Source organism: Suricata suricatta, chromosome 5 (assembly GCF_006229205.1).
Source record: "Suricata suricatta isolate VVHF042 chromosome 5, meerkat_22Aug2017_6uvM2_HiC, whole genome shotgun sequence".
Taxonomy (NCBI): domain Eukaryota; kingdom Metazoa; phylum Chordata; class Mammalia; order Carnivora; family Herpestidae; genus Suricata; species Suricata suricatta.
Window position 1 is genome coordinate 46,699,319 of NC_043704.1, and position 12,850 is coordinate 46,712,168.

General features: G+C 37.8%; 1 protein-coding gene across 2 annotated transcripts in view; it reads right to left on the minus strand.

Moving 5' to 3' along the window:
- DCBLD2 (discoidin, CUB and LCCL domain containing 2) overlaps positions 1-12,850 on the minus strand; it is a 90,718-nt gene that overhangs the window by 14,338 nt on the left and 63,530 nt on the right. For both annotated transcript variants that reach the window (XM_029939179.1, XM_029939177.1), the window contains 7 exons: positions 11,951-12,002; positions 9,662-9,734; positions 9,218-9,351; positions 7,512-7,552; positions 6,246-6,461; positions 5,383-5,507; positions 472-622 (listed from right to left, as the gene is read on the minus strand). In XM_029939179.1, the coding sequence (XP_029795039.1) occupies positions 472-622; positions 5,383-5,507; positions 6,246-6,461; positions 7,512-7,552; positions 9,218-9,351; positions 9,662-9,734; positions 11,951-12,002 (792 nt within the window). The remainder of the gene's footprint in view (positions 1-471; positions 623-5,382; positions 5,508-6,245; positions 6,462-7,511; positions 7,553-9,217; positions 9,352-9,661; positions 9,735-11,950; positions 12,003-12,850) is intronic.

Here is a 12,850-nt window from a genome sequence, read left to right on the forward strand (position 1 = left end):
TGGTCCACTGCGTGGGGGCATTCTGGGAGGTTTTGGAGATATAACAGTCAACAAGGTAGTAAAATATTATCTAATAAGTGAGAGAATTTATTTCCACTTTTAATTTATTCAGAGGAAAAGGCATTTGGACAAAGCTGCCTGTTATAATCATCAATGTTTGTGATACAGTATTATGCTACATGGGATCTAATTAACCTAATTAAAATTTAATATTGAGACTATACCTGAAAAAAAAAATCTCATTACATTATCTCATCAATTATATTTTCTCTTCTTCCACTTGTAACCTTGGAAACCATTCTGATAACCAACTTCTTAATAGAATAATTATTTGTTTTTAAAATCTCTTTAAGAAGATATTGAAATTAAAAGCTAAACACTTGCATTGTCATTTCTTATTTTCTTTGAGAATAGCAAAGTCATTTTAAATTAATCCAGTGAAAACGTAACTTAAATATACTATTGCTTTACCTTTAGGAATAAACTGACATCCAAGCAGTTCCATTTTCATGGCAATTTTCTGCTGCCATTGGGTAGGATTCACTCTAATAAAACGTGCAATAATTGGTGGCAAAAAGTTATTACGCACATCCTGGTGATAATCTTTGTTTCCTTGAAATATCTTTAAAAAAAACAAAAACAAACAAAAAAAAAATTGGTACTTTACATCAGCAGAGGTCAGGGCTAATGACCCATGTTTTTGTTTTTTTGCTCTGGACCTTAAATGAGATCTGTGAAGTATGACAGTAAGAATTAATTTCTCAGAAGATAAATGAATCATAATTTTGAAAAAAAACTGCACATTCTTCATCAACAACTTACAGAATATTGAATACAAAAATGATGTGAAGATGATTTACAAAAATGCTAACTTGGTAATTTGGGAAGAGAGTTTCAATTTCAGTGAGATAGGATAATTCTATCAATAAATCAGTAATACAAGTATAATTACCAACTACTTAAATATATTAATTTTCTTTTCATAGTAAAGCACAAGTGAATATACAATGTCTTAGAGGAAATGCTTTACTGTGTGCTTTACATAATTTTTCTTTCAAAAGAGACAGAAAGTGAACATACACTAAGGAATACATAACAGTTATATACCTCCACCTACTGGATAAACTACATAAGGACACTTCCAACATTAACCATTTTCATTCTGTTTTGCTATCTAAACCGAAAAGTGATTCTGAAGCACTGTTCCCAGCCTAATATAATGACCTTAGGTAAAGAAAAACAAATGTATCGTATGTATTCTATGAATAAGTTTTTACATAAAAATACTATTTCAACAGACTATCCCATTCCCTGAACCACTTCAAGGAAATAATGCTAGTGTGGAACACTGGAGGAGCTCTTATTTACAAAGCATTTTCATATAGTTAACTAGATGTTCTTCTATGAAAGAGGCAGAACTCCGAAAGCCGCAGCTCACAGAATATAAATGGTTGCATACCCAGTCAAGGACAGGAGCAGAGGCTTGAGTCCCTGTCTTCTGACTTAATTACAAGGTTCCATTAAGCAAAAAGTCCTTGCTCCTTCAGGCTAAATCCCCGGGCTGGTTTCTAAAGACTGTTAGATTAATAAATTGCTATCTGCCTAAAATCAAAGAAGTTTCCATTTTATCGGTTAATGTTAGAGCAAGTAAATAAATGTTTAGCTTTTCCATCAAGTCATGTCCAAAGAGTATAGCTATTTTCTTTTGGCGGATTCACATAGCATTAGATTGTAAACTTCTAAGATGTGTTAATAGCTTTCATCTTCTACAAGGTTTAAAGTTATAAGTCTCCAAATTAGCATCCAGAGATAGTTTCTTTACATGCAACTGAAGATTGAAGGGGAAACTCTCGACAGACCCTAGAAGTCTGTCTCTGCAGTTCTTTTCTCTCATTTATTTCTTCAGAAATAAAATGAAGGCAATTACTTGTCATCTATCATATTAATGGAACAGGAACAATAATCATTTTAGGACATAAAAACTACCCCTGAGATCTTACTCCACACCAGAGTTTCAGTTTTATATATATAAAAAAAAAAAAAAAAAACTTAAAGGGGAAAGATTTTATATAAACTAAGTATAAAAGATCTGCTATAGTCTTTGACCATTTATTATAAGCCCCTGTGTATAGGGAGGTCTACAAGGTGTCAGGATAAAAAAGGAAATGGAAGTCAAAGTTGCCAGTCTCAAGGAACTTAAATTTTACTGGATATTACCACACACAAATATGGCAACTATTCAAAAGCAACATGTTATGAAGTTGTATATACATTCCCGTCTTCTGAAATCAAAATCAAAAGCTGTCTGTCTGTATGTGCTCACCATGCCTGTGTGCATACTTACTTAGAAAGGGTGTCAAAACAGAATATACCAATTACTCTGGAGTTGGAGGCAGATGAGGGAGAAGATGGGCTCATGTAAGTGAGCCAAAAGATTGGTATTTTATATAATTCAAGGTAAAGACTTCTACTTCTTTCCATGACACTAATAGGTAGTGAATTTACTCTTTGATCTAAACATCTGAAAAATCAGATACAATATATGGAACAATGGTTTTTAAATGCTGGACAAAAAGCAGCACAGGGCATTAATCTCCGAGAGAAGAGAAACACATGAGGTGAGCCCTTCTACTGCCTCAATCCTGACTGGAGAGAGCTTGGTGTGTCAATGAATTGAGGACACAGAGCTCAGAGATGAAAAGGCCAAGGCAGCTAGAATTTGCAAGACAGGGTGGAGGAGAGAAAAGAACTGCAGAGACAAAGAGACTTCTAGGATCTGTAGGGAGTTTACCCTTAAATCTTTGGTTGCATGTAAGGGAACTATCTGTGGATGGGGAAAGAACCACTAGAAAGGAGTCTGTAGGACAACGCTCAAGACTTCAGAGGTTTGGGAACGGCTCACATCATCAACAGTGTGGAGACCACTCACTAAAACTGGGACTTTGGGCTGAGTACTTGGAACACTACTGCCTCTGTAGTAGGAAAAAACCAGAACTAAAAGCTGCTCAGCTCCTAACAAAGCTAAAATGCAAACCTTAAAAAGACCCAAGTAACTAAATGCATCCCAGAATAAAACAAAATATATTTAAGTAATATAAAACACTAGCACCAAACAATGTTAAAGTTTACAATGTCTGGCAACCAATCAAAAATTACCAGGCATGTAAATATTTTACATAATACCCATCAACGTAAAAAGACCTACATGTGGGGCACCTGGGTGGCGCAGTCTGTTAAGGGCCAACTCTTGATCTCACAGTTTGTGGGATTAAGCCCCATGTCAGACTCTATGCTGACAGCGTGATACCTCCTTGGGGTTCTCTCTCCCTCTCTCTTGCACCCTCCCTGCTGGCTCACTCTCCCCGCCCCCTCAAAAATAAACGTAAAAAAGAAAAAGACCCACATGTGACACATTAGTAGACAGAATTAGCAGATAAGGGCATTAAAAGGGCTACTATATACTCCATATGTTTTAGAGGTGGAAAAAGGCATGAGCATGTTCAGGAGACACTTGGAAGAAACTTTAAAAGCCCCAAACTGAAAATCTAGAGGTAAAAATACAACACAGCAGATAAAAATACACTGGATAGGATTAATAGATTAGATGTTGCAGAACAGATTAGTGAACTTGAAGACAAAACAATAGAATTTTCCAAACTAGGACATGGAAATTAAAAAAAAAAATGAGTAGAGCACCACTGAACTGTGAGACATCTGCAAGAGTCATAATACTCAAGTAATTAGAATTAGAGAGGCAACATTTTTGAGAAAAAATGGCCTATGATTTTCTAAATTTGATGCAAATTATAACCAACAGATCCAAGAAGCTCAAAAAAGCCCAAGTAGAATAAGTACAAAGACGACTACACAAAGGGACATCATAATCAAATTGCTTAAAACAGATGATTAAAAGAAAATCTTAAAAGCAGCTAAGGAATAAAAAGACACACTACCTACTGAGGAACAAAGCAATTCTCACTGCAGTGCAAGCTAGAAAACAACGGAGAGGAAAACAGTATCAACCTAGAATTATATACTTAATGAAATCATCTTTCAAAAATGAAACAAAAAAGTCTTTTTCAGAAATATAATAGTACTAGATGTTTTTATAATAGAAGCATGGATAATTCTTATATGTTTGAAAAATTAACTATACTCCACAAGTATAGTAAATGTTCTACAAATAAGTACAGATGTGCTCAGAGTAAAAAAAAAGAAAAAAAGTAGCAAAGTTTGGGGTTATTAAGCAGAAGGAAGCTAGGTATAAAGACAGTACTGTTATTTACATCAATGGGTAGAGCCTCACCAAAGATGAAGGTCATGTGATATCAGACAGAAGAGAGGGAAGAAGGCCTTGAATAACAACAGAAGAGTTTAGATCCGTATGACAGATTAGGAAGCCCCTGGAGTTTTCTGAATAGAGAGATAAGAAAAGTGGTAACTGAAGATATATTGGCAAATCATACATATGATAGAGAACTGACAGCATCATATAACTGATAGGACACTCAGGGAAATTTCATTAAAAGAATTTGTGCTTTTAATTTCAATTTTAGAAGAGGAGAAATCTACCTTCCTTGAGCACAAGGATTCCCCCAGTTATAAGATCCTTGTGGTGGATTGTGAGCCAGAAGGTACTTCTGCCCACGCTTCACCCTTAATATCTGCTCTGGACCACTTCTGCATTATCACTGTCTACTAAGTAAAACAACAATTTCATAATTACCACAGAAGTTAAGGAAATTCTTCAGGTAGGAAAAAAACAGAAGTTTCCTAGACAAAAGTTGGGGAGGTGATCTTCAAATGACCTTTCAAATCTATATCCTACACTATAAAACACTTTTACCATTAGCTTTTGTCTTTTGTTTCCCTTGCCTACAGAAAAGAAATCCGGGAACAAAATTACGCTCTCCATCATTCTTTGGATTAATAAGAAAATCTCAAGAAATTACAAGCTCAATTTTAGGATTTTTTTTTTTTTGGTTAAGTTACCACCACTTACTCAAAGCCATCCATCCATCATTCATTCATTCATTCATTCATTCATTCATTCATGTAGCCTCTACGCCCAATGTGGGGTTTGAATTCATGATCCTGAGATCAAGAGTCACATGCTCTATCAACTGAGCCAGCCAGGCATCCCTCCTTTTTAGAATTTCTTCATAAAGTATCTAAACAATTCCTTATAATCATTAAAAGGAATAAGTACCACTAAGAATTTCCTAACCATAGTTAGAAGAGTAAGGCTAATAACTAACACAACCTACAATAACCAGAAAAGAGAAAAGGCAAATGATAGCTAGCTTTAACATCACACAGAAGAGCTTCTGCGCTTTTTGGCAAAGGCCCATTTTTAAAATAAAACCGTGACAGTCATCTTACCTTATCCTGCTCCACACCAGGCTCTCTGTACACCGTCCACCTATGTCCATCGTCACTGTACAGGATTCTGTAGGCTGACACGTAGTAATTGTGCTCCACCAGGGTGGAGCCAGTGGTTACAATGCCTAAGGAACACAGAGTGGCTCTCATTAGTGTACACAGTCTGATCCTTGAAGTTTGTTCAGCATTGAAGCACAAATACCTAAAATGCACTGTCCAAACATTTCTGCCAAAAGCACATTACCATCTCTAAGGGCAAGGTTTCATTATAATAGCAAATAAATCTTTGGCTTTGTTCCCTTGTAGAGATACATGAATTATGGGTGCACGTAAGGAAAGGACTATTCTATTTTAACAGCTTGTATTCATATCACTGTAAAATATATTTCACCTACCAAGTAACAACAACCCCCTGGGAATGAATAGGTTAAAACAATTCTTTTCTTCAGAACCAAAGCAAAATTAATCTTTATCAAAAATTACCTAACCCAATTCTAATCAATTATTCTGACCATTTGATAAACTGCTCCAAATAAATTTGTATTCAGCAGATGCAGAATATTATTTATAGCAGTTAAACTCCTTAAACCTAAATTTCTTTTAATGACTGTAAGAGATGTCAAGATCACTTAAGTGAAACAGAACCTCAAAAGAATCTTATTACAATAAAAATGCAAAGTTAATAAAACTCAAATATCAACGCCTCTCCACTGCCATGTTTTATAAAAACACCTTCAGTAACATTTTAACACCATACAATTACATTTGCGGTGACCTAATTTTCTATGAAAATAATTGATGTCACCAGGTTTCTGAATAAAATGAGAACTAAAAATCATTCTAGAGAAAGTATGTCTCTCAACCTGTTATCTTCTTTTCTTTATTCAGATCTATTTGTAACCACTGATATTCGTCAGTGGCAAAAGCAGCCCAAGGAGGGCCGGGTTGCTTCAGCCGGGCTTTCTCGGGTTTCCAGACATTCTCCCGGCCTGTGTGGTCGGTCCACTCCAGCACAGACGATGCTGTTATCTGAGAATCGGCAATCACCCCGGATTCCATCCCCAGTGTGCCATAACAGCCTGAAGAGACAAGGACAGCAATGTGGTTTCCAGACACAAATTCAAAATTTCTATAAATGTGTTCATTGGAAACTTTCTCCTGTACATATAACTAATAAATACATACTATGCTAATAATATGCTGTAATATAGAAATTTCAAAAGTAGGTGAATGTCTTTGTGTCTTGTCGGGAAACACACAGACATGTTGGTTCACAAGCAGCAGCCGTCAGTTTAACAGCAACACATCACCCTCTCCCTGCCACACGGTCTCCAGGCCAGGGGAGCACTCGCGCCCTACTGCCTTCGGGGGTGTTTGCTTACACGTCACTTTCTCCACGAGTCCTACCCCGACTCCACTCAGAACTCCAAACCAGTCCCGCCTGCACTGCCTAGCCTCTTTTCTTGACTTACTTTTCTATACTTTCTATAACATTATAAAGAGTACACTATACAAAACTAATTTCTTTATCCACTGTTTCCTGTCAATCTTTCAATACCAGTATTTAGGTACCAGGAAAGGATGGTTTGACTATTCTGCTCACTTTTGTTTCACTAGCACCAGAACAGGGCCCGAAAGATAAAGGTGTTTCTGTTAAAGATAAATATATTCTGTTGAATTAATTACTTCTTCAGACATATTTAAAAGAATCACCTTTCTCAAGGAACTTCCCTTGCTTACATGACCACTTCGCATTATAAAACCTCCAGTTTATTCCATTCATATTAGTGTGACATATGAGAAAGTGCAAAAAACCCCCAATTGGCATATGGCATGACAGTGTTTTAAAAACATTAACAACAGGGCGCCTGGGTGGCACATTCGGTTAACCCTCCGACTTCGGCTCAGGTCAGATCTCACATTCGTGGGTTCGAGCCCCGCGTCAGGCTCTGTGCTGACAGCTAGCTCAGAGCCTGGAGCCTGCTTCCAGTTCTGTGTCTCCTTCTCTCTCTGCCCCTCCCCCTCTCATGCTCTGTCTCTCTCTGTATCAAAAATAAATAAAACATTTAAAAAAATTTAAAAAAAAACATTAACAATTACACAAATTACAGTAAATTACAAAGGCTTACCACTTGTCTTAAATGTAAAAAGACTTGTAGATAAGTGTCCCCTGAAAGAGAGAAAGGTTTTTCTTGGTGACATTCATATATTGACTTCCCCATATTTATCTTAGTAAAAACTTTTTCTTTTGTTTCTATTTTACTACATAAAGAACTAAGGATATTCTACGGCCACGTATTAGACAACTGATCCTGTTCTTAGCCAAAAAAAAAAAAGTCTCATTTCAAAGCAAAACAACTTGCGAAATCAGCATAAACAATTTTCTCTACAAGTACCTAATGCCTGTATCGTAGATGAAATGAGGAAGTGTGCCCATGGAGCCTTTAATATGTACTTGTTTCATTTATCATTCATGGAAATAAACTGACTCCTCAAACTTTTGTGTCATTTGCTTTTGTCACAAGTACACTGCAGCCCTCAGAGAATGAGGCTCAAGTTTCCCGGGGTAAACAGAAAAACAAAAGTCAGCTACAAATAAGAGAGCTTGCATTTGTTATAGGAATAAGCACAGCTCAGCACAAGTTTCAGCTGCAACTGCAGCACCACATCTGGATTTCAAAGTAACAGGCAAGTTAGGGCACAATGGGGGGAGGGGGGTGGCACGTAACTAGTTTACTGAGGACTCTAAAATACCCGGGGGATACAACCAGCAGTGTATGCTCCTGACGTCAGCACAACATTCAAACCATTAATCCAAGTGGATGCGACCCGTTCTTATTTTTTTCTTAAGGTATGAAAGGAAGAGAACTGATGAAAAAAATTATTTCTAAAGGTAGAAGAGGGGAAAGGAATAAAGAGTCTGCATAAAATCACTGAGGAGAAACCAAGAGAAGGAAATGTAGCTAACTCTATACCAGCTCATACAGGGCCTGTTTTCTATGGCCATTGAGCTAAGAATGGTTTCTACATGGTTAAAAAGTTTTATATGAACTGAATAGGGGTGACAGGGACATGTGGCCCATAAAGCCCAATATTTGTGCTAGCGGGTCCTTTACAGGAGAAGTCTGCTGACGCCTGTATTATACCGTCATGAACATGGGTAATGCTCTCATCTTCTGAATGAAAACTGGCCTAGGATCTCTGAAGAGAAGCTCGTTTCAATTAGCCTTAGTTATTACCTACAGGACTGAGCCCATATAAGAGGCAAGATTTACAAAAACAGATCTCAAGTATTACATTTCTATTTAATGTTTCAACTTTTCCTGCTTTTGATGTCTAATCTACATTTAATAAAACAGATCACTGTAGTGACCGTAAAAACACATGCTTAAAATATTCTCTTTGGATTCGAGGAGGATTCATAATACTACTACTTCTAATTTATGTCAAAATTTAATTAATACTTAGAAGTATCTCAGTTATCTGAATTCATCCTGGGCCACACAGGCTGTAAGAAACAGACTACTTATGGTTCTGATCTTTAAAATGAAATAAAAATTTGGCCACAGACTTCAGACCCTTACTCTAGACATTAAACACTCAGGAAAAAACACACCATCCTGCTACCTCTGCGACCACCTTTGTGATGGAGAACACGCCAAGGTAGTGAGACCTGGCCTGTACTCTTCAGTCCGTTCCGACAACGAGCACACAAAAAAGGGAGTGCTCCCCCCTCAGATGTGATCCCATGAACACCATTCACAGCGACGTTGCCGAGGTCTAACTGGTCACCGTCCCGCCCTGCCCGCACCACTGGCAAAACGCATATACTTACACCACGGAGGTGACGTTGTTGGCCAAAGAACTCTCGTAATACGGGATACCTTTACTGATGACAACGCTGATTTGGCCACCCAAAATATTGGACACTACGCCTGCGTGCACGCCAGCCATGCACAATGGTGAGGACTTGAGGAAGGGAAAAATAAAAGATTAGTATTTAACTTTCTTTCGGTAATTTATAAACAAGACATGCATGCTTCCTCAAGAAGTGAGTTGACCTGGACAGTTTTCTCAGTAAATACAGGATTAGTGATGTGGTAACATAGGAGAGACAGAGCACAAGAATTAAACATTACATAATACTAAAAATAAATAATCCCTCAAAAATAAATTAAGATTAAAGATACACAAACGGTACAAATCGACCTATTCTGGAGTTTAAAAAAAATAAAGTGAAAGCCCAACGTTAACAGAAGTCTGTGTTACTCAGACTCACGTCTCTGTATCCATGAGGGACTGTTCCGGAGATCTCAGCAAAAGGAAGCAGACAACCAGCCGGGCAGTACTTACTGTGAAATAAAAACAAGTTAAAGGGTACACAGTGTACTTTCTGGGGGAAGAAAACAAAAATCACATATTCATTTCTCAGCTCGCTGTCCTGAGAGAAGCACCACTTCTAAGTAGCCCTTTCAGGCTTTGTTTCATCGATCCATAGAAATCATTTCCCCCGCATATTTACAATGATGGTAGCATATTCTATCTACAGCTTTATTTTACCTCATAATGAATGGTAGACATATTTTTACTATATGATCTATTCATATTTAATATGAATTTAATAGCCATAAGCTATTCTACTTTGTGAAGAAACCACAATTTACTTTACCAATCCTCTATGGGTCAAATTCAAGTTGACTTAAGAATGTTTGGCATTCATTCATTTATTCACTCATTCACCCAGCCGCTTACCCACTCAACACATTTGCCCGAATGTCTATACGTTGTCTGTTAAGTGCTGGGTTGTGCTAGGTACTGGGTTTACAAACATCAGCCAAATAAATATGATCTGTTTTCACTGGGTCTATGCTCCAGAATTGAGGGAAGGACATTAAACTGATATTTAAATGAGTAATTAATTAGATTATGATTCTGCTCTGAAGAAATAAGTAGGAAGAAGCAAACTTAGTACAAGTAAAAAGTCATACAAACCTTCAGTAAATTTACCATGAGCCAGGTAGCTCTCTGAGTACTTCAGGTAACCCACACAAGAACCATAATGGTAGGCATCATTATTATCCTCTTTTTACAGATAAACCAACTGAAAAACAGGGTGCCCAAGTCCCACAAGTGGTAACTGGGAGAAGGGCTCCCAAATCTTAGTCCTTACAGCAGGCTTTGCATTGCCTTGGTCAGGAAATGGGGCTCTGAGGAAGTGAGGCCTCAGCAGAGGGAGGGAAATGCATCCTCCGAGACAGAAACAGCAGGTCCATAAGGCAAGTGACCTGTGTGTGTCATCAATGGAGGACAAGCAGTGCATGCAGAGTACAGTGAGCACAGTAAAACTAAGGGGTTAACATTCGTTTGAGAGAAGGCTGGAGAGGTAGGCAAGGGCCAGTTCACGCAGAAGCCTTGCGAGCTACAGTGAAGAATCTGGAATATATTTCTAAGTAAAACGGGAAGTCAACAAAAGATTTTGACAGCTTATTCACATAATCTGATTTATATTTCTGAAAAAGATTATTCTGGCTCCTGAGAAGAGAGAGACTGTAAGGAACCACGAGTGGAAGCGGAGATATCATTAGGCTGGTAGGGCCACAGTCCAGGCAAGAGAGAATGGCAGTTTGCCTTTCGGCGGTGATGACGGAGCTGAGAGGAGACGCTCGGGACCCTCAGCAGGGTTGGGTGCCACACACGGGTGCCAGAGTCACCTCTGCTGACCCAGATCCTCTGTAAGTGCCGAGGAGCACACCCATCCCACACAGAACTATCCTGGAAGACAAAACAAAGGCTGTTCTTTGGAGAGCTGCAGCAAATTGGGAAGAAGTTAGTGACACAGTTCTTAGAAGATGGAAATAGATTTGCCAGGCAAAGAGAAGTAGAGTGATTCTAGGCAAAAGTTCGGAGAGTTCAGAGCAGTGCAAAGAATCCAGAGTCGTTTCAATATAAGTACACAAGACTGGAAAACTGGCCCAAGAACTACCTGTGAAGGATCCTGAAACCGGGCTAAGGAATCTGGATGACATCTGCCCTAAGAAGGCACTCCTGAAGATTTTAAAGTAGGGGAATGATCAGACATGTGTTTTAGAAAGTAATTTGGCAGCAATGTGAATGGGGGAATAAAAACCAGCAAAGGTTAATCCTGGTCGAGACAAGAGACAAGGACAGACAGCAGGGAAACAGTAAGAGAAATGCTCCCTGGGCAAGAACACGGAAGAATTCAGTCATAGCCGAAATCCTCCTCCTTTTTGAGGAAAGAGAAGTAACTCCTCCAATTTCATTAGCAGTTTTTCCAGATTTTGAAAAGCAACTAGTCCTACTTTTAAAGTCTATTAAAATTATACTTTCATTGTAGAGAAGATCCAAATGCTACAACTAAAGCAAAATTTAAACATGGAAACTCAAGGGCTTTAAATAAACTCTAATTTACTGACATCTTAGAATGATGATAATGTGTCACGTGTGTGACACATACATCAATGTACATTATCATGAGTGTATAAAGCATAATGATGAAGTAGATGAAGAATAACCATTAAGGGAAAAGAGGTTACAAATATAGTCATACCTGAACTCAGGTTCCAAAAAACTGGATGCAGTGTCTAAACAAGTAATTAGATCTAGAAAAACAAAAACAAAAAACCAGATTCAATAATACATACATTTACTCTTACTCAAACACCACTGTTTCCAAATCCCAAATCACATTGTTCTAAATTTTAAATCCCAATAGCAGCAAGGTAGTACAAATAACTTTTTACAAATTTTTCTTAATCATGGTTTCCTTCTGATTTTAAGTATCTTGATTTCTGGGGCTCTCTCTAATACTGTTTACCACCACATCACCTCATTGAGTCCTGTATCATATATATAGAAGTTACACAGATAAGTATAATCTACAGACATAAAATGACTTCTACAAAAGATAGCTCCTGAAAAAAGAAAAACATTTTTCATTATTATGTAACTAAAAAAAATGATCCTTTACTAGTTACACACAAGGAAAACAATGACAAAAGAGAAGTGAATTAATTTTGTTGCTCTAAGTAACTAAAATCTAGTCCATGGTCAGGACCAGAACACCAGCATCTTCTCTGAACTTAACAGCAACTCAAATTCTTGAACACCATCCAGACTTACAGACTCTCTGGAAGTGGAGAGCCAAAAATCTGCTTTAACAAATCTCCAGGGAAGTCTTAAGCACACTAAAGTTGAAGAAGCCCTAACCTAAATAAGAAGGAACTTGAAAAATTTAACATTTCTATCTAGAAATCAAATCTGAACAAGAGCTGTTTCATGAAGACTTAGCTCACAGGCTGAGTTAAAGGTGGCTTTTGGGGTTCCAAGATGTCAGTGACTTTCTTCTGCTCTTACACAGCGAGCAAAGTTGTCAACACGGCCTACAGGTCTTGAAGCACCTGGCCCTGCCTAAGTCTTGCTTTGTACTTGGGCCCAGGGTTCTTGCCAC